The 20,691-nt window shown below is 38.0% G+C and overlaps 1 protein-coding gene across 7 annotated transcripts in view; it reads left to right on the top strand.

The window, feature by feature from the left end:
* The window catches only part of TRPS1 (transcriptional repressor GATA binding 1), a 258,019-nt gene extending 238,757 nt beyond the window's left edge, over window positions 1–19,262 (top strand). For all 7 annotated transcript variants that reach the window (XM_035011789.1, XM_035011784.1, XM_035011786.1 and 4 more), the window contains 2 exons: window positions 9,408–9,530; window positions 12,556–19,262. In XM_035011789.1, the coding sequence (XP_034867680.1) occupies window positions 9,408–9,530; window positions 12,556–13,617 (1,185 nt within the window). In that variant the 3' untranslated portion in view covers window positions 13,618–19,262. The remainder of the gene's footprint in view (window positions 1–9,407; window positions 9,531–12,555) is intronic.
* The last annotated feature ends 1,429 nt before the right edge of the window (window positions 19,263–20,691 follow it).

Here is a 20,691-nt window from a genome sequence, read left to right as displayed (position 1 = left end):
TTCACAGCTGCCCTCCCATGTGACTGGCGTTATTAGGAGCTAAGTCAATGGTGTCGACTAATTTTCTGCTTTGAAGCGGAGGCTTATTTTACATACTTTTTTTTCCTCTTTTTTGAGATGGCAGGACTAAAACACGGGTACTGCACCCATCCCCCTCCCTACCCCCACCCCTCCCTCAGCCCAGTGTTGTGTCCCTCTGGCTATGACTGTATCTATCAACCTCAAAACAGATCGTTGCCATATCTGATCGAGGATGAGTCATTTCTTTCTGGTACCTCAAAACTTGCATAATTTCAATCAGCTGTTATAGGGTGGTTTGAAGAGCTAAGAGTTCTTCAAAGCCAAGCTATGGTGAAATAATTTCGGTAAAAATTCCCCAATCACCTCTTTAGTACCAGGGCCTGAAACATAGTTTAGCCCTGTGGCTCTCAAGCGAGGGAGACCTGGGTTTGTATCTTAGCCCTACTATTTAGCAACTGAAAAACATCGCTAGGCCTCAGTTTTTCTCATCTGTAAAGTGGAGGGAAGAAGAAGAATAACAGTAACAACAACAACAATAATGGTGATACCTGTCTCTTAGGATCATTTTAACGAGGTCAGATAACGAAACAAAGCCTACGCATGTTATCCTACATATAGTTAAGTCTGGAGAAATATTAGATGTCTGATGGTGATTGTTAAAGAAGGGACACAAAGTAGTCAAGCGAGAGAATTCTGTCAGATAATTGATTGAGAAATGGTTTCTAGAACACAGTCCTGTGTTTTTATCTAGACTTAGAGACTAGGATGTACTGTTTGATACTAGATAAGTCAAAGAACCATTCTTAGTCTTTTTACCTCATCAATGAAAGTGGGGGAATAATAATACCTAGTAATTAATTTTGATCGAAACTGGGATAATAGATGTTAGGAGTTCTTAACCTTCAGATCTGTAGGCATTCAGGTCCATACCAAATGCTTGGATACATCTTGTGAAGGACATTCTTCTCAACAGCCTGAAGTTATTTGTAAAGTATTTTACATATTTTTTTTTTTTTCCTGGGGAGAGTGTCATAAATTTTATCAAAAGAATGTTAGGAACCAGTGAAGAACCACTGATGTATACATGAATGCCATGAGGATGGAAACAGTTTGTGGGCCAGTTATAATCTGTTAGCTAATATGAAAAGAATTCCTTTTTCTTTTAGATTTTTTTATTTTTTTTAAGTAATCTCTACACCCAACATGGGGCTCGAACTCACAACCCCAAGATCAAGAATCGCATGCTCTACCGCCTAAGCCAGCCAGGCACCACCCCATGAAAAGAATTCCTGATTATCATTTGGTATTTTCTGTTTCTTCCAAAATAACCATCCTCCTCCTCATTATCTATTATAAAGGCAACCCCTCATAGATAATACATAAAATAACTATTTGTGTTTGAGTGCACAGAAGCCGAACCCTTTGGATGTTAGGCTTTTTCTACAACAAGTTTCTTCTTTATCATTATCACTTAAGATTTTTATTTTTTATAATGTGGATAATTCCCATAATAAATGTGTTTACAAAATAGACTTGTTAGGTAAAATGTGCAATCAATTTATTAAAACAATCAGCTCTGTTCTCAAGCTGAAGTTTGCTTAAGAGGTGCTAAAATTGTTTAACTGTACCTCCAAAAAGCCTTTTTTCTTCCTTTTCAGTGTCAGGTGTTGGCACTGGCATGGAAGAAAGTCCCTGTGGAGAAAGCCTCCAGTGATTTTTGTAGCTGAAGGTGAAAATGGATCCACGGTGGCAGAAATAGAAGCCGTGAAAGACTTGAGTAGTTCTTTTGACAATAATGACTTTCACGTGGAATGAAAAAAAGACAGTGCAGACATAAATTTTCCAACGTAGTTTTAGCTGTCTGAATACATATTGCTGTAGATGCAGAACAGTAGTACAGAAACAGTGTGGGCAGAACTCCAGAGATCTGGGTTTTTCTAGTCCTGGTTCTTTATGTCATTTGGGCATGACACTGGATATTTGGTTTGCTCATTTACCAAATACGGGGTAAGTCAAAGAATAGAGATGGAGTCCTTCAGACCTACGTAATGGGTTCTATAGGTATGTGATAAATTTGTAAATTCTGCTGATTTGAAGAAACTCTATGAATGATCTGAAGTGTGGGACATATGTTGCAAAGTCTTGATTTGTCTGCTATCCCACTTCAACAGTCACCAGTTGCATCTCAGAAGAAATGGAGCTAATGTGTTTTGCACACTAGCATTTCCTGATACGTGCGGCAACTCCCACATGGTGATGTGTCAGGGCAGTAAGTCTCAGGTGCATTCATACCTGGGTACAGTGTGTGATTAATAGAGTATGTGTTGCCTCATGTCCTGGAACAGAGGTGGTTCCACTGCTCCTAGCCAGGGATGTCAGCTTTATTTACACTGGTCTCCATTATCATTGCTGATGTGTTGAGGAAGTGAATTTAAGCAGGGTAAACAGATTTTGTTTCCAAATTCTGAGATAGGAGATCGTAAGATGGGTGCTTGGCTGAACTTTGTAGAGTCTCTTCAGTTTTCTGGCAAGAAATCTGAGGGCAAAGAGGGCTGTTCTGAATCAGGCAGAGACTTGCTGTGCAGCCCATTTAAACTGCACTGTTCTTCACAATTCTATTTGGAGCAAAAGTCGGCCAAGATACTGGTAACTATTGCTTTGTGTTGGCAGCGTTCTTTCCCTGCTCTTCCTAAAATATCAGGTAGCCTGTGCTTTGGGTAAAATTCTGGCTATTAATTTAAAGATGTTTGTTGCAAGCCACCATCTATTTTTAAGTGGTTTTAGGCACTGCATTCTATGCGTTCTGTATTATCTACTGATACGTAGTCAGTAGCTGGTTAATCCTCGGTTGGGGAGAATTGGGAGGAAGAGATGGCCTTCTCTGTCACTCAGTGGTAAGTAACAGTGATAATGACTAAAATACTAATCATCGTTTATTCATAATTATTGAATGCCAACCCACTACATGATAGTAATAATAAATACATTCTTTAACATAATAGTAATAATAAATACATTATTTAATTCATATCAACTTTTTTGGTAGTCAGTAGGGCAATGTTATTGATCATTGTCCTACCATTAGGACATTATTACTTATGGGATAATGAACAAGTATCAGCTTGTTTCTGAAATGACTAGACTATTATTACCCACTTCGGTAAAGGAGCACAGAGAGTAAGCTCTCTGATCATGAGATAACTGTCAGCCTTCAAATGAGCTGTATTGGGGCACCTGGCTGGCTCATTTGGTGGAGCACATGACTCTTGATCTTGGGGTGGTGAGTTCGAGCCCCACACTGGGTGTGGAGATTACTTTAAAATCTAAAATAAATAAATAAATAAATAAATAAGATTTATTGATGTAATATACTTTGGTTTCCTCAGAAAAATTTCCATATAATTTGCATAAATTAAACTCCCAGTGTTTATGAACATCTCAATTTGTGTCACATTAACTCCACACTTAGTGTGTTTTTAGCACATTCTACTGGAAACCTAGATTATAGACCATGTTTGTCATATACATCACTATAACCCCCAGTTGGTAGCTCGGTGCCAGGCACATGCTGGACATTCAATAATTATTCCATTCCCAAAACCAAACGGAGTTAAATTTACCATTGAAATTTTATTACTGCAAAATTGTACCAGAAGTTTCTATCACAGCCATCTGTACATGTCCCTAAAATGAAGTTTGCAAAAGATTCTTAATATAATCAAGTAAACACAGAAATTATTTAAAGTTAAAAAATATTTGAGGTATATCTGCCCTAACAGCATGTATGTCAAATTTCAGATTGATTTGATTTAAAATGGCTAAGATATAAAAACCATAAAAAATGTGAGTAAATACTCTGCCTATCAAAGCTTGTTATGTAATTACATGGTTTCAGTATAGTTCTTATACATAGAACACTAATATAAAGGATCATTTCTGCACAAACTCCTTTTCCAATGGAGACTTTAATCTCTTGCAGATAAATATCCATGTCTCTAAATGTTAAGCCACTTGAATGAATAATTCAGTCAAATTTATTTCTTATTAATCAAATGAAATCAGTTCTTTGTTAATGAAATTTGAAAACTGATTCAAATATTTGTTTTGGGCTGATTTTTAAATAATAATGTAAGTAATAGGAACAGCTAAACCAATTTTAAAACTTTTTTTTCATTTTTTTTCTTAAGACACATCTGGGTTCACCAATACATATGCCAAGGCTCAACCCGCTGATCTATAACTGACTAGGGGCACCTGGGTGGCTCAGTCGTTAAACATCTGCCTTCGGCTCAGGTCATGATCCCGGGGTCCTGGGATCGAGCCCCGCATCGGGCTCCCTGCTCGGCGGGAAGCCTGCTTCTCCCTCTCCCACTCCCCCTGCTTGTGTTCCCTCTCTCGCTGTGTCTCTCTCTGTCGAATGAAAAAAATATATATATTTAAAAAAAAAAGAATGAAGCCCCCTAAAGCAAGATTTGAACCATAAGCTTTCAGAAAAATTTGATGATAGTGTTACTGCACAGTGGTTAGCTGTGAACCTAAATTAATTTTTTTTGTTTGATCCATTATTTTAGTCATTATACTTCTTGCCCTTCAAAGCAGGGGGAAAAAAATTATGTTGGATTTAGAGTGTACTTATATTAAAAGATGTGTATGTCATTTTCTATTTCAAATCCTAACTTGGGTGATTGTCCAAATTCATCACCTGAATTGCTGTTTTGAAAATCAGTATTGTGGTCATAATACATTTGAAACGTGGAAAGGAAACAAGTGATCCCCAAGAATTCTCAGTAATTATCACCGAAAACTACTTGCTAGCCTTTGGCTGGCCTCAGAAATCCTTGCAATTAACCATTTCTATCACCACCCTTACTTTTTCACACAGCAAATTATCAGCCAACAGAAATTATGTAGAGACAACACAAATGTGACCTAAAAGTTACTAGGCAAGCTATAAAACTTGAAGTAAAAAAAAAAAAAAAAAAAAAAGGTCCCTGAATTGTTGCTTCTGGAATTTTCTCTAGAAATTTTCATTTGAGGTGCTTTTCTTGTAGATTTGGGTTTGTGGCCCACCTTCCCTTACTCTTTCCTTCAGTTAAGGCAACAAAGAAGTAGAAGGGGCACTTGGAGAAGTCCAAGGGCAGAGAATGCAGTGGGTCTGTGTTCAGATATACAAGCCTGAGAGGAGCGTAAGAATCATGCTAAATATGCCCCTCAGGTACACCAATGGTGTCATCCCCTAGCTCGGATTCCTCTCATGAACTCTCCAGAAGGGACCTTGTCTATGTGACTCAATTCTCCTCTCTCCTGCATCATGTCATGGAGATACAAAATATTATTAACTCTTAAACAACTTGGGGGCACCTGGGGGGTTCAGTTGGTTAAGCTTTGGATCTTGGTTTTGGCTCAGGTCATGGTCTCAGTAGTGGTAGGATCGAGCCCCATGTCTGGCTCCGTGCTCAGCAGGAGGTCTGGTCCAGATTCTCTCTCTCCTTCTCCCTCTTCTCCTTCTCCTGCTCTCTCTCTCTCTCAAAAAAATAATAAAAATTAAAAAAAAAAAACCCAGCTTGTAGAAAAGAAGTAATCTTATTATTAAACACACATGTGCACATATAGAAACATCGACAACATAGGACCATAATGATGTATATAAAGGAGAATTGGAGTCTTGTTCTACCTGATTTTGTATCGTCAGGATCTAGCAAGTACCTGGCTTCAACTGTTCCTCCAAAATAAGTGTGAATTGTAGGATTGGAACAGTCTTGATTTTCTTTTCTCTTGTTTCTTTTCTACAACATCATTAGTCATCTTTGCCCAACTGGAAATAAATTTGTCAATCCAAATGGATGACATTTAGAAGGAATATTTTTTAAAAACTTTTTTCAAAAATGGGAGTGACTATTAATGATAAAAAAAATAATAGCAGGTGAGATTCCTTCTTTTCTTTTAATTCCAGTAGATTATTTTCAACTTTATTAATGTTTAGTCTTTCAAGACAGAGCACTGGGTGCTTGTTACTTAGAATATTTGATGACCATTAGGAGTCATGATTTCCGTCCTTAACACACACAGTCTAAAGGAGAATGACAAAATATTTTAAAACTCTGTCATGCATGATAAACTATGAATGAAATAAAGTCTTCGGTGCCTTTCTTTCTCTTTAACAAGGCCAAGAGTGTTTTTTAAAAAGTGGGGCAAGAGAGACTTCTATTCCGCCTTCCTTTGGCAACAGACCTGCTTCTCTACACGTGATTGGGCTAAGGATGTCGATAACTTCAAAAAGATGCTTTACTGTGTCCAGCCAGGTTACATTACACACAGAGTGACCAGGTCAGGGCTCTCATCTGTGTTGTAGTTGAGAGAGATGTGGCATAGTTACGATTCTGTGGTCACACAGCTAAGCATACTATCCACATAGGCCACCTTCTCTGCTGCTTCCAGAAATTCCAAATGCACCAAAACTAAAGTGGTACAGTGCTTACCAAAGCGATAAATGTGTTTAGATGGGAGTTAACTTAATATGTGAAATATTTCTCACCTCCCTCCTACTTTCCACCCCCACACAAGTACGCTCTATTGAATTCTAGGTGTGAACACCTAGATATTTCACTCTGACTCAACTTTCCATTCTCATATTTGATAAGATTGACACAAATGAAATACATTTGATAATATCCAACTGTATGTCTTAAGCATCTCTATAATGCTCAAAAAGTAGATTAAGGAGATGAAAACAAAGCTAGCCAAGTATTTTTCTCTTACCAAAAAAAAAAAAAAAATTGTATCCCTTTTACAAATAGCTAACTTACTGAGTATTTACTACATCCCTGGAACTGTTTTAATTGCATCCATTTGCCCACATACTACAGCGGCTCACACTTTAAAGATGGAGAAATTGAAGCTTTGAGAGGTTAAGTAACTTGCCTAAAGTTGCACCTGGCAAAAGGCAGAGACATGCTTTGAATACAAGTAGTCTGACTCCTAAATCTGATTATTAACCTCCATGCTATACTGACTCTGGGTAAATGAATCCAGAGTACCCCTGATGTCTTTAAAATAAGATGTAGTTTTCCCAAAATATGCCTCTTTAGTGGGGCTTAAGTGCTGCTTAAAGCAGGATATGCCTGTGGAAACCAGTGCTATAATTTTAGGACTTTCCCTCTAACTAATGAAGGGCATTTTCTTTGCAAGAGAATTAAGCACAAAATTGTGCAAGGATTGAAATGCTCTCAGAAACCAGGATTACACCCACTTTGGCATGCTGTGTCAAGCACCCAGGGCATAAGGAAAGAAAAGCAGGCTGGAGTGAATGGTTACACATTCAGATTTGAGCCTCAGCCATATATGTGGGTTAGTTTCCAAATGGACATTTACATTGACTTTATGTGGATCAAGTTGGTATTTATTTGCCAAACGTGTTATTTAGATCTAGGAAAAAGATGGCGTGGCCCCAGGGAAGTTTCACAATTATAACCTAACTAGGCTCCCCAGCTTACTTCAGATAAAGGGGGCCCCGGAATGTTTGATAAACATAGCATCTAATAGTTCATTGATTTTGAGAAGGGAGCAGTCTCTGCTTTTGCAGGAGGTCCCAACTGGGACTTGTGGACTGACACCCAGCACTTGCCATTGCTCTAACCATGATGCATTCATTCCTGGTCCTGACTTGGGCGGAGAGGGACTAAAAGGGGAGCCAGAGATTATCTTTGTGAAAAATCTAGCTTTTATTACATCACCCAAAGTAGCACGACCTGCTACACTAATGAAGTCGTGTTCTTGGTTGAAAAGGGCAATTGTTAGCCTGACTTTGTGCGCACTAAAAACATTCCCCCGATCTTGTTAAATTATTGCTCTCATTTCAGATTTTTATGGCTGTGCAGCTTACCAGCCCTCATTTCTTTACGTTTCATTCATTTTCCTTGTATTGATGATTAATGGAGGATGTCGAATGTTAGAGTGAGCAGGCATCAGCAATTGCAAGATCATAATTAGTTTAGCTGACGAGGGCCTCTGATAGCACTTGCATCTGGATGGAAAAATTACCCTATAGGGAACTGGCTGCTCACCAGGTCTTTTTAGTGATACATTGTGAAACACCCGATGAATCAAATGCCCTTTCAATGCCAAGAAAGTGTTCCAGTCTTGAAGCCAAAATTATGTCTGCAGAAAGCTTTCCATTTGAAATGTATCAGAGTACAATTATAACCATTGTATTTTCTTGGCAGGGATACCACTGGTCTACAGTATGGACTCAAGTTAAATAAATTGCCTAAATTTTATGAATCCCTGAAATTTTGACTTACGGTATTTGTAATTTTAAATTTATAATAAAATTGGGTTCCAGCAACATTTTTTCCACTCCTTATCTAACGTGCATATTTTATCATTAAAGGCTTCGCTTCATAGTGAAAGGAGAGGGAAGTTGCAATTCAGGCTGTCTTTTTTTTTTTTTTTTCTTGCAGCAGGAGCATTTCATTTCCTGCCTGTTAGTATTTGCGCCTACAAACACAGCCTGACTTTTGTTTCAATGGGTTTAATGGAATCATTACTTGATAGCAAGAATGGAACAAGCAATACTAATTATCTACTTTTAAATATTCTTAGATTATTTTTGAATCTGGTGATTACAGAATTCAGCCCACTAAAATCAATTTGTATTCGGAAACGCTTGTGATTTCCAAGACTGAGGCAAATAAAATAAATAACCATTGATGGGACTAGCTTGTCTGGCTTCGGCGGGCACCCCTTAAGCGCTCTCAGTAATACTGTACTTCAAGTTGACAGCAAGTTTCGACTGGTCCCCTCAGCTTTGGGAAATAGACGATGTTCTCTTTCAAAGTTTACCATTGCAACCCCCCAAACTAGAATTGAGTGTGTGATATTCTCTTAATACTTGTTTTACATGAATGCCCCCCCAAAAGACACAAATTGGGCTTAATTTTAAATGGTTTCCATGCCGCCTTTATTCCCCGCTTGACTATATTTTTAAAGCTCAGGTAGCCTGTGGCCCCCCCTTTGCTGAAGTATATTAAACATATTGCCACATTCTGTCTTGCGACTTCTGTTGTGACACTTTTAAAAGGTATATTTTAGGGTTCAGCATTGAGGAGCCATCATTAAAGGCATAGAACCGAAAGTTCAAGAAGCTAAAGCTGTTTCTGGGAAAAGCCTTCCGTGTGGCACACACCTCATCCATCACTGTAGGGTTAATTATAATGAAAATCAGTGGTGCCTATTAAACACAATTGAACCTGACCTCATTATGGGCAGTGTGGTTTTGTACTGTCATTGTTGCCAATCTGAAGACAAAACTCCTGGGTTGATTTGGTCCAACTCCACTGATCATGTGACTCACCCCTGACCTTGTGTTTTTCTCCCCCCCGTTTCAGAGGCGTAGAGGCTCGGGTGTTTTTTGTGCCAATTGCTTGACCACAAAGACCTCTCTCTGGCGAAAGAATGCAAATGGCGGATATGTATGCAACGCGTGTGGCCTCTACCAGAAGCTTCACTCGGTAAGAGCTTGTTAGACTGTTTGAGGAAAAGCTTTATAAAGCAGCCTGGTCTGTGGTGGGATGTGTACCGTTCCCTGGCTTGCAAGGCCTGCTCCCGCAGAGTTTAATACAGTCACTTTGAGAGCACCTGTGATTGATGGTGAAATGGCCTTCGATGTTATGGGGAGATATGTTTGAGATCATTAGTAATGCATTATGCTTCTTTTGGTATAAACGAGGAAAATGATTGATTTCTGGGAACTTCCCATAACAGATAGTCGAACTAATGGTTATCAGAATTTGGTGAAATTAATTTAGGCAGAAAGGAGAAACCTTAAAAGTTCGAAAATACATAAAAAGTGTTTCTAAAAGAGGACCCTCCTATTTCACATAAACGCAGGGCAGGGAAAGAATGCTTATGTTCACTTTAACTTCAGAATTTGCAAGTGTCCTCTTGGCTGCTGTGGGGGCTAGAAGTTAGGCACGTTCAGAAGAGTGGTTCTGAACTAGGACCCGAGAATGCCAGGCCAATCTCTTCGCTTCTTCTGAGGGATATATTCAAGTGAGGTATCTCAGGGCCCCAACGGCACACATCCCAGTAGAGTAAGGTGCGAAGGTGCTTTGTGTTTTAAACTCTCTGGCTGGCTTCTTTCTGTGGCTCACCAAAATACTTCCAGAACTTTCTTCTCAGATTTTAGTTAGAATCCTCTGATAAAGTTTAAGCTCACAAATTCCCCCCATCTCCATATGCATTTGACGTCCTGAAGGATATTTTATTTTAGTTTTAGGAAGTTTATCTGCTGACAAGAGCTGCCTTTAAAAATAGGAATACCCCACTTAGTAAACAGAAATCCATTTCCCTCTGCCTTTTTCATTTTGTTTGGCATTTTACCATAGCTCTTAGCACAGCCAATGAATAAATTACAGCTACAGGGAATACAGTTTTAGACAAAACGTCCTCATAAATGGACCACTGGAAGCACTCTTTAAAAAATGCATGCTGCCAACGATACTAATTGGTGATAAACTGTAAAACCTTAGTTATTACGTGTAGCTAACAGATTCTGCCCCCCCCACATCACCTTCCTTTTGCTTCACCTTCACCATTTTAGCACAGCAATAAGCTTTCATTTAATGAGTACTGACATTAATGATTTTAATTGAACTCTGGCCAATCATAGGCCAAGAATTAATTAAACTACTGCTCTTCCAGCTTATGATAATTTAACAACTATGATATAAAGTAAGCTCTTTTTTTTACAATTATTTTAATATTCATCTCTCCAGAGGCAAGATGTATTCAGTTTTGAGTTTCTTTACGTCGTAAATTTAAATACATAAAGGTTATGCTCACATCTCATGTCAAAGACTGTCAAAAAAGTTATAAAAGTTTTAAAAGAGTATTAATGCAAATTTCCAGTTTCCTTATAGATATTAAATACTGCATATTCTCATAATACAAATACGAGCTCTTTATAAACCTGAACATTCTGAACAAAATAAATGAATATGGCATATCCAAGGGATGTGGCATTTTCATTCTGAAACCAATAATTGAATTGTCAGTGACAAATGTGTTATCTTTCTTGCTTTCAAAATGCCTCCGTGACAATAGAAATATTCCAAAAAGGATTTATATTTATATTTTGTTTAAGATATAAAAGGTCTCTCTTGCATTAAGGTGCATTCTTTCTAGGAATAATTCACAAGTTACATAATACATATATATATATTTACATTCTATGTAGAAATTATTTGCTTCAAGATTTCAGTAATCTTTTAGAAAAACCCGGTTTTAGCCCACTTAAAGAGTTTCCTAAATTTTAACCTGTAAATATGCATTAATTTATTTAACTTATTCTTTTTATTTTATAAATCAAAGTTAGAGCTCTCATTGCAAGTAAAGTTTTTGGCATAGTGTTATCTATGGGTTTTAGTCCTGTGATATAAACGCCTGTTGAACATGTACATAACTACCAATCATACCACGCTTAAGCTGAATAAAAAACAAGCTGAGTGAAAGCCAGCATTCTAACTAAGTACAGAGTAGAATGATGTATCAGGTATTTGGACCAAAGCTACAAAAGAATTTAGATTTTCAACAGAAAACAAATGCTTTACCTGTTAACAAGTAAAATTTTCCATAGTGATATATAAAATCCTATTAAACAAGGAGAAATAAAAGTGAGAGGTGAAAAAAAAAAGTCTCCCACTGATACGGCTTTGATTACCCGATATCTTTCCTCATGGTTCTGCTCATTTGTCTTTGATTATTTATGCTCTGATATTTAATACTTAATATTCACATTTTCAGTTATTTAGAAGAATGCACGTATTCATCCACTCAGGCTACCATAACAAAATACCATAGACCTAGGGGGTTTAAACTACGGAACAGATTTTCACACAGTTCTCAAGGCTGGAGGTCCGAGGTCAGAGTACCAGTGTGGCCAGGTTCTGGTTGGAGAGCTCCCTTCCTGGCTTGGAGAATGCCTCCTTCTATGTCCTCATCTAACTTTATTTGCCTCCTAAAGACTGGATCTCCAGATCCAGGCACACTGTGGGGTAGAGCTTCCACATATGAATGAGGGGACCCAGTTCAGTCTGTAGCAATGTATAATTTTACCACACTTGTCATTAAAGCCCAGCTCCCGTGTTCCTGTATTGACATCCCAGTGCATGACCCAGAAGTTGAGAAATATTGCAGAAAAATCATGTTTCTTCAAGGAACTTGCTACACAGTTTTATCACTAAATGATTCAGCTCCAAAATCTATTGAGTTTGGGAAAGCTGTTTTTAAGTAGATTAAAGTTTTCAGTCCTCCCTGCAAAGTCGGACACGATTTAATTAGGCTAAAATAGTGTGCTTTGGTGACTGCCTCTGATCCTGCTTAGGGCAAGAGGAGGAGATTTAGTAAACCTATAACATAGCATCTACCCTTGCTTTGAACTTAAACGTGGTTCATATTTGTGAGGAATCATTAATGCATTTTAACGTATTTTCTCACGTTTCCCTTTTATGTATCGTGCGTGTGTGTTCTCTGCAGACTCCCAGGCCTTTAAACATCATTAAACAAAACAACGGTGAGCAGATTATTAGGAGAAGGACAAGAAAGCGCCTTAACCCAGAGGCGTTGCAGGCTGAGCAGCTCAACAAACAGCAGAGGGGTGGCAGCGAGGAGCAGGTCAATGGAAGCCCCTTAGAGAGGAGGTCAGAAGATCATTTAACTGAAGGTCACCAGAGAGAAATTCCGCTCCCTAGCCTGAGTAAATACGAAGCCCAGGGTTCATTGACTAAAAGCCATTCTGCTCAACAGCCGGTCCTGGTCAGCCAAACTCTGGATATTCACAAAAGGATGCAACCTTTGCACATTCAGATAAAAAGTCCTCAGGAAAGTACTGGAGACCCAGGAAACAGTTCATCCGTGTCAGAAGGGAAAGGAAGTTCTGAGAGAGGCAGTCCCATAGAAAAGTACATGAGACCTGCGAAACACCCGAACTATTCACCACCAGGCAGCCCTATTGAAAAGTACCAGTACCCCCTTTTCGGACTTCCCTTTGTACATAATGACTTCCAGAGTGAAGCTGATTGGTTGCGGTTCTGGAGTAAATATAAGCTCTCCGTCCCTGGGAATCCGCACTACTTGAGTCACGTGCCTGGCCTACCAAATCCTTGCCAAAACTATGTGCCTTATCCCACCTTCAATCTGCCTCCTCATTTTTCAGCTGTTGGATCAGACAATGACATTCCTCTAGATTTGGCGATCAAGCATTCCAGACCTGGGCCAACTGCAAATGGTGCCTCCAAGGAGAAAACGAAGGCACCATCAAATGTAAAAAGTGAAGGTCCCTTGAATGTAGTGAAAACAGAGAAAGTTGATAGAAGTACTCAAGACGAACTTTCAACAAAATGTGTGCACTGTGGCATTGTCTTTCTGGATGAAGTGATGTATGCTTTGCATATGAGTTGCCATGGTGACAGTGGACCTTTCCAGTGCAGCATATGCCAACATCCTTGCACGGACAAATATGACTTCACGACTCATATCCAGAGGGGCCTGCATAGGAACAATGCACAAGCGGAAAAAAATGGAAAACCTAAAGAGTGAAACCTTAGCACTTAGCACAATTAAATAGAAATAGGTTTTCTGGATGGGAATTCAATAGCTTGTAATGTCTTATGAAGACCTATTAAAAAAACACTTCGTAGAGCCTGCCTTATCCAACACGAAATTCCCTTCTTTTATTCTTTCTTTTGATGAGTAGGTTACCAAGATTAAAAAGTGAGACAAATGGTCAGTGAGAAGAAAAAAAAAAAAAATGGAAGATGGTAAATAGTCATGTTTTAGAACCTAGTTAAGTCAAAAAACCATCTTGGCGAATGTGCACGGTGGAAACGGTCCATAAGAAGTATCACCAGACTCTCATTATTCTGTCTGTAAAGAAAGAGATCAAAGCTATCTAGAATTTGAAAGGGTTTACATATTGTGATACTAACGCAGTATTGGGCTGGCCATTGGTCCATTTGTTCATAAACCCAGAAGTTGTTGCCTAAATTTAGAAGTATCACGAAAATCCTAGGCAGATGAGGAGAAATCGAATCTCCAGGGCAGTGAAGGGAAAATGGCGCTTCTTACAGCAGTCTCCTCTCATTGGCCATGTTTCCCAGACCTAGAAATGCGAGCTGTGGTTAGGCTTGGGGAGAGAGCAGCAAGGAAAGTGACAGCCAGGGGCGTGGTGATTTTGGCCAGCCCTGCCTGTACATACACATGCACACCCTCTCTGATATTTTTATCCTTTAGATGTTCAGATACTCCTTTCAAAAGTAGTCCTTTTGTTTGCAATTTAGGTTCATTTTGTCCAAATATAGATGCATTTAAAAAAAAAAAAAAAACAGTGTCCTCAGTGCTTACGTAGTCGTTTTTTTGTTTTTTTGTTTTTTGGGGTTTTTTTTTAGCCAGATGTTTCTTTCTCGTATGTGATAGAGCGGTTTGGATTTGTATTTTAAGCCTCCTCTTGGTCACCAATCTCACTTGGCACGTTATAACTAAAGGGATCCCCCCCCCTCAGTTCAGAAAGATTAGATGGATACAAAAGTTCAGACCATGGGCTGAATTTGTTTAGAATACATGGTATTTCTCCACAAGGTAACCTGCTGTATTATTTATTTTCTTTTGGTTAAGTAGAAGTTCCAAACTTTGTGGCCAGGCAGCGTCTAAGGTTACGTAGTTACCACAGACTGACAATTGGTATATGTACCAGTCACTCCCTTCATTAGATTTATACAGGTTTAGTTAAGTAGCATTAAATAGGATTCTTAGAAGTATATCTTCATAGTACTTTTAATACTTCAGGCTTTGTAAAACTATCCATGAAGGGAAAGCTCCTCAGCATAACTGCTCAGGGAAATAGGGCTACATAACTGAACATTAAGTAATTGGTTAAAGGTGCTGTTAGTCGAGCCTCAATGCTTGCTACAAGGATGTATGTACAAGGACTGACTTTAATAATTTGCATTATATTGTCCCAACCAGTAGTTTATTTTTTGCCACGGAGATGTAGAAGATATTACAAGCTACTGGATGCACTGTCAGATTAACTTATTTCATTAAAGAAGTTGGGAGAACAAATAGGAAAAAAAAAACTTATTTTTCTAGTAAATATTAATGTATTACATTTCAAATAATGGTGCCTGACATATTGAATAATTATTTTCTACAGTGTACGTATGCAACAAAGATATTCCATCATGCATTAGAGTCAGTTCTGGCTCTGCCTAGCTGTTTACATTTGCAAATGTAGCAAACAAGGTAATGAAGCAACTATTTCTATTGCGGTAGATACCTTTTTTGTGTGTGTGTGTGTGCATTAAAGTTGTAAACGGTAACATGAAACAAATGGAAGTTCTTGATATAATGGTATGGAAAACAAGAAGGAAATGAAAATATTTTTATGCCTACTTAGGAAAAAAAAGGGTAGCACTATTCATTCCAAGTACTTTTTTTTTTTTTAATTTTTAAGCTCTTAACACATTGTTATGCTTAAAATGATAAACATATATCCTCTTTTTATTGCTTTGTCTATGTTTCGGATGAAACATTTCAGAAATTATTTTGATAAGCGCTGCCGGCCCCCGCGGCACTGGTGTTTTTATTGCGTTCTGTAGCTGTGTTTGCACTCAGTTTTACCGAATTCCCAGTTGCTTTGTATTGTTTTGTTGTGTTTGGGTTTTGTTTCTTTTTCCCAGTGCCAGGTCTTTGTTCCTTAAAGTTGGATGGCAGGTAGAGTTCAAGCAGTTTGTGACTGTCGTAGTGAATGAAGTTAAAAATGTCTTTCTGATGTGTTGTCATTTCCATTCTTGCATTTTTGTTTTCATGTAAAAAACAAAAACAAAAAACAAACAAAAAAACAAAAACAAAAAAAAAAAAAGGAGAGAAAAAGAGAAAAAAGAAATCAGGACTAAGCCTTCAGCTTCAGTTTCATTTTGAAAGGGCCCTATCTGATCTCACCTGTCTAGCTCTTCTATTCACATAAACTGAAATAAAGAAGTGGTGTGAGGAGTTCTGACATGCAAATTATGTGATGCTGATTTATCTTTCTTAGGAATTTCGATGAATGCATCTCAGAATGTACAGGCAGACTTGAGAGGTGGCTGTTAAAGATCTCAGAAAGAGAGGAGATGTCCCAAACAACAAAACAATATTTTATTTTCTTAGTAAAAGGACTAGTAACGAAGTGCAGTGTGGCAATCCTTAAGCAACATTATACATGAACTGCTCAAATCAGCAAAATGCCAGAAGTTTGGTTAACTTGGGCAATATTACAGGTATGACTTTTTAGGCAAAACTACTCCATAAACAATTTCTCTAGTGTGTCAGACACAAATAGGTTGTTCCTTTTTGGCATGTATTCCTTTTTCTTTCTTTTTTTTTTTTTTTTTATCTGATTTTTGTTTTCTCAGACAGATGTAGTAGTAACGATTAGCATTGGAAAATACATATCACTATTCTTGGAATATTTATGGTCAGTCTACTTTCAGTAGAATATTCTTGGGTAGCATTGACACGATGGATCTTATTCCATATTCCTTTATTATTGATTATTTTATTTTCATTTTTGTTTTCATTGTTATACATGTTTTGATGGAGAAGAGGTTGGGCTTTTCTTAAAAGATGAAAATTTATTGTAACACTAAAATACCCCTTACTTTTTGACCTACAAAAGCCTTTGTTCCAGCTCTCAAAATATATTATAAAAATGGTTGTTATTTTATTTGGTTTTAAGGTTTCCAAATGATTTTGCCTTAAATTGTGATTTTAAATGAGCTATTTAGGTACTTATCCTTTTTTTTGAGGACTTTCAAGATGATTTAGGAATTTCCCCTCTTGGAAAAGCCTTCCCCTATGATGAAAATTATATGCCAGCTAAAATTGTATACCACTGAAAAACTGTAAGTCTTTTGAAATTACTTGTCTCTATTCTGAATCAAGCTTTGAGTCAAACTTTAGGTCAGGACCAGCTCATGCATTCATTCTGCCTTTTCTTATTCTTTCTTTCTCCCTCTCTCACCCATATATTCATACTGTTGTTTGGGATAAAAAATCATAAAGAGCCAGCCCACCTTGGAAGGATGTGGATTGAGCGACACTACAGGACTCTGAGTGAATGAGAAAAGGATGGAGCTCTAAACCTTAACCTGTTAACTCTGTAGTTCAAAAGGAAAAGAGTGTGCCCATTCTTTCTACATGACATATTGAGATGTTCTTTTAAAAAATCAACTTTTAAGATAGTGATGTTTTGTTCTCAACTGTTCTCTTTTAGTAAAGGTAGATTTTAGAAAACAAGCATGGGGATTCTTTTCTAAGGTAATATTAATGAGAAGAAGAAAAAAAAAGTGATTATCTTTAACAGCTCTTTGTTGAAGCCTGTGGTAGCACATTATGTTTATGATTGCACATGTGCACATAATCTATTACGATCCAATGCAAATACAGCTCCAAAAATATTAAATGTATATATATTTTTAAATGCCTGAGGATATACATTTTTCTTAATAAATTGAAGAGTACCAATCCTGCTATTCAACTACTTACTAGCCTTCTGCTCTGTGGCTACAAAACATCACAAGGTGACCCGTCCTGAGACCTCTGAACTGCCTGCCTGTTTAGTTAGTGAACATTAACGCAATTCCAGAGTGGGGATATCTGTGACCCAGTGGTAGAAGCATGGAGGAAGGAATCTGGTGGTCAGCTCCTGTGCCGTATGCCAGCCTTTTGCCTGAAGTTTACATGAGGTCACAGTCTTTGGGTTGAGGGTCATGGCAAAAAAAAGAAAAAAAAATGCAAGGCGTCTTTGTAAGCAAGTAGGTGAGAGCTTGCTGGTCGTCCCTAGATCACAGGAGAAAATGGTGGATTTGAAATTCAACCAGAATATGAAACTAAATATGCTAACCAAAGGTAGGTATTATTAGGTGGAATTCTATCAGTAGGCAGCCGTAAATGAGAAGAGGATAGAAAGACATGCATTGGGACTTTGAGGGTCTGTGTTTTCTTCCCCAAAGAAAGACCCAGCCAAGGACAGAAGGATGGCTTCTTTGGAGAACACTTCTTTTTGGTTTTCCATCACTGTTTCATAGACAGCTGATTCACACGTTCCTGATAGCGGTACAATTGTTTAGAAATTGTTCACAATTATTTGCAGTAATTAGGACCTCTGGAAGATGCTAGGGCAGAAGTGTGTGAAGTCAGGGATGAAGAAAATGTGAAATTCAACATTGATCCACACATGGAAACCGGATAATGTATGCTCATGTGTTGTTCTCTTGAAAAGAAAGGTAGAGCTGTAAGCCTCACTCTGTCCTACACCAGAGAAAAGCAAGAGTAACTTTACGTGGAAGTAACGTTTAGCCTTCATCAGAGAAGATGGTCCTTCAAGACCCATAAGTCCCAAAACTGGATCCTGATTCTACCCCTGGTTGTTTTTCATTTTATGACCTGCAGTAAATCACTTTTTCTTTTTGTTCCTCAGGTTCCTCACCTGTAAAATGGAAAAAATATATTAATAATAATAATATTAATAATAATAATAATAATAATGGTAATGTAGTACTTGTTTTGTAAAGCACTTTGAGATCCTTGGTTGGAAGGCACCATGGGAATGCCAAGTATTATTATATGGCCAAGGGGCTTATTTAAACTCTCAGTTCCCAAGGGCCAGGAAAGGTTGGGGTCATTTTTGTTAAAGATGAGCTGTAAATATCATACTAGACAGCCTATAGTGTTGACTATGAAGAGGCAAAACTATTACAAGGCTGATAAAACGATAGTTTCTTAATGGCTACCAACAAGGCAAATATCACAATAAGAAATGCCAAATTCCTTAGGGTGGGCTATTTGACAACGTGGATAATTGGGGGGGTGGGATGGGGTTGGGAAACATCTCAAAATGCCAATGTAAAATTAACTTACAGCAATATTCACCAGCAGAAAATGTCTTTCATATGGAATGATTTCATGTTGCTAAGAAAATATTCAATTTGTAGTCCTGATTTGAATATTAGAATGTTGGCTATAATAGTTCTGTTCTTACAACACATGGAATATTTTTTTTGTTTTATTTAATTTTGTTTTCATAGTGCATGTTCATTTCTACTCACAAACATGTTCTTGGTGTATTTCTTATGCAAACAATCTTCAGGCAGCAAAGATGTCTGTTACATCTAAACTTGAATAATAAAGTTTTACCACCAGTTATACATAATGGCGTTGGTATGGTTTATATGGATTCATTTTCATCCATGTAGCAATAGGAAATACAGACCATTGTAACATATAGACAGGCTCTGATGAATTGAGATGGTGAAATCAAATCACCATTTTCATGACTAAGACTGAAAAGGCCTGGATTCTCTCAACTTGTTTTGCTTTGCTTTTTTTTTTTTTTTCTTTAACCAATCTCTTATTGATAGGCCTTGTGTGAAAAAATATATATATATACTAGTTTCTTGAGGAAGAATAACAATAAAAAAGGTGTTTATTTCAAAAAACATTTATTGAGTATTAAGTATCGAGTGTTGAGTATTGGGTAATGATTATGTTATAATATGTAAAAAAACTCCTGCTTTTGAAGCTTAACTTTGATTCAATTCAGTGTACCCACATATGATGTGAAGATCCTGGTAATAATTTCAAGAAGTTTCTATTAATATATTACATGCTTTGTTTGTTTGCTTAAATGAGATTAATCAGAGGAGGTTTCCTGAAGGATGATTTTGAAAGAGGGACGAGGCAGGGGCGCCTGGGTGGCTCAGTCATTAAGCGTCTGCCTTCGGCTCAGGTCATGATCCCAGGGTCCTGGGATCGAGTCCCACATCGGGCTCCCTGCTAGGCCGGGAGCCTGCTTCTTTCTCTGCCTCTGCCTCTGCCTCTCTCTCTCTCTCTCTCTCTCTGACTCTCATGAATAAATAAATAAAACATTAAAAAAAAATGGAAGAGGGATGAGGCAGAAGAAATCCAGGTAGGAGAAGGACATGGGAAAATTCACCCAAGTGTTTGTAGCCAGAGAGAAAAACACAAAAAGGTCAGGACTCCTTAAAGTATTTAAATAGCTAACTGCTTCAGAAGATTTGTTTTGAAAATTTCAAATTAGTTAGTATCTACCCTCCTTACACAATCTTCGCTTCTGATTTTTATGAGCCTAAATTAACAAGCCCCTTCATTTATGTATTTTTTTTTTCCCCAGCTCTTTCTCTTCTCCCTTATTTTGAAAACAGCAGAGTAGAGACTTTCAGGGGCTTTCATAATAGTGACAAGGTTTTTTCACAGCTGGAGCAACATTCTCTAGATAAGAGTGCGGTAGTAACAATGTGGTTTCTTTATGTAGAACTTGATTCTCCTGTCGGGACCACTTTTCAGATGAAGTCCAACATACTTTGTTCTCACCCAGCACTGTCAGGATCCCATGCAGAAAGAACTCTGTAACCATCAGCTATTTACCATTGTTTGAGGGGAAAGAAGAAGAGCGAGTCAGCACTAGGAGCCCTCCCTCACCTTTGGTCTCCCATCTCTGTGAGGGTAGAGCAGGGGCCAGAAACTCAGTTGCACAAAGGATGCGGGCAAGTAGCGTGTGTGGGTGAGCCAGCCGGGTGGAGACCTTGGGAACCCGAGGGCTCTATAAAGGTAGGC

This window comes from Mirounga leonina, unplaced genomic scaffold (genome assembly GCF_011800145.1).
Source record: "Mirounga leonina isolate KUSES-001 unplaced genomic scaffold, KU_Mleo_1.0 Mir_165, whole genome shotgun sequence".
Taxonomy (NCBI): domain Eukaryota; kingdom Metazoa; phylum Chordata; class Mammalia; order Carnivora; family Phocidae; genus Mirounga; species Mirounga leonina.
Note: the sequence above shows the minus strand (reverse complement) of the source record. Positions and strands in the feature narration are given on the sequence as shown.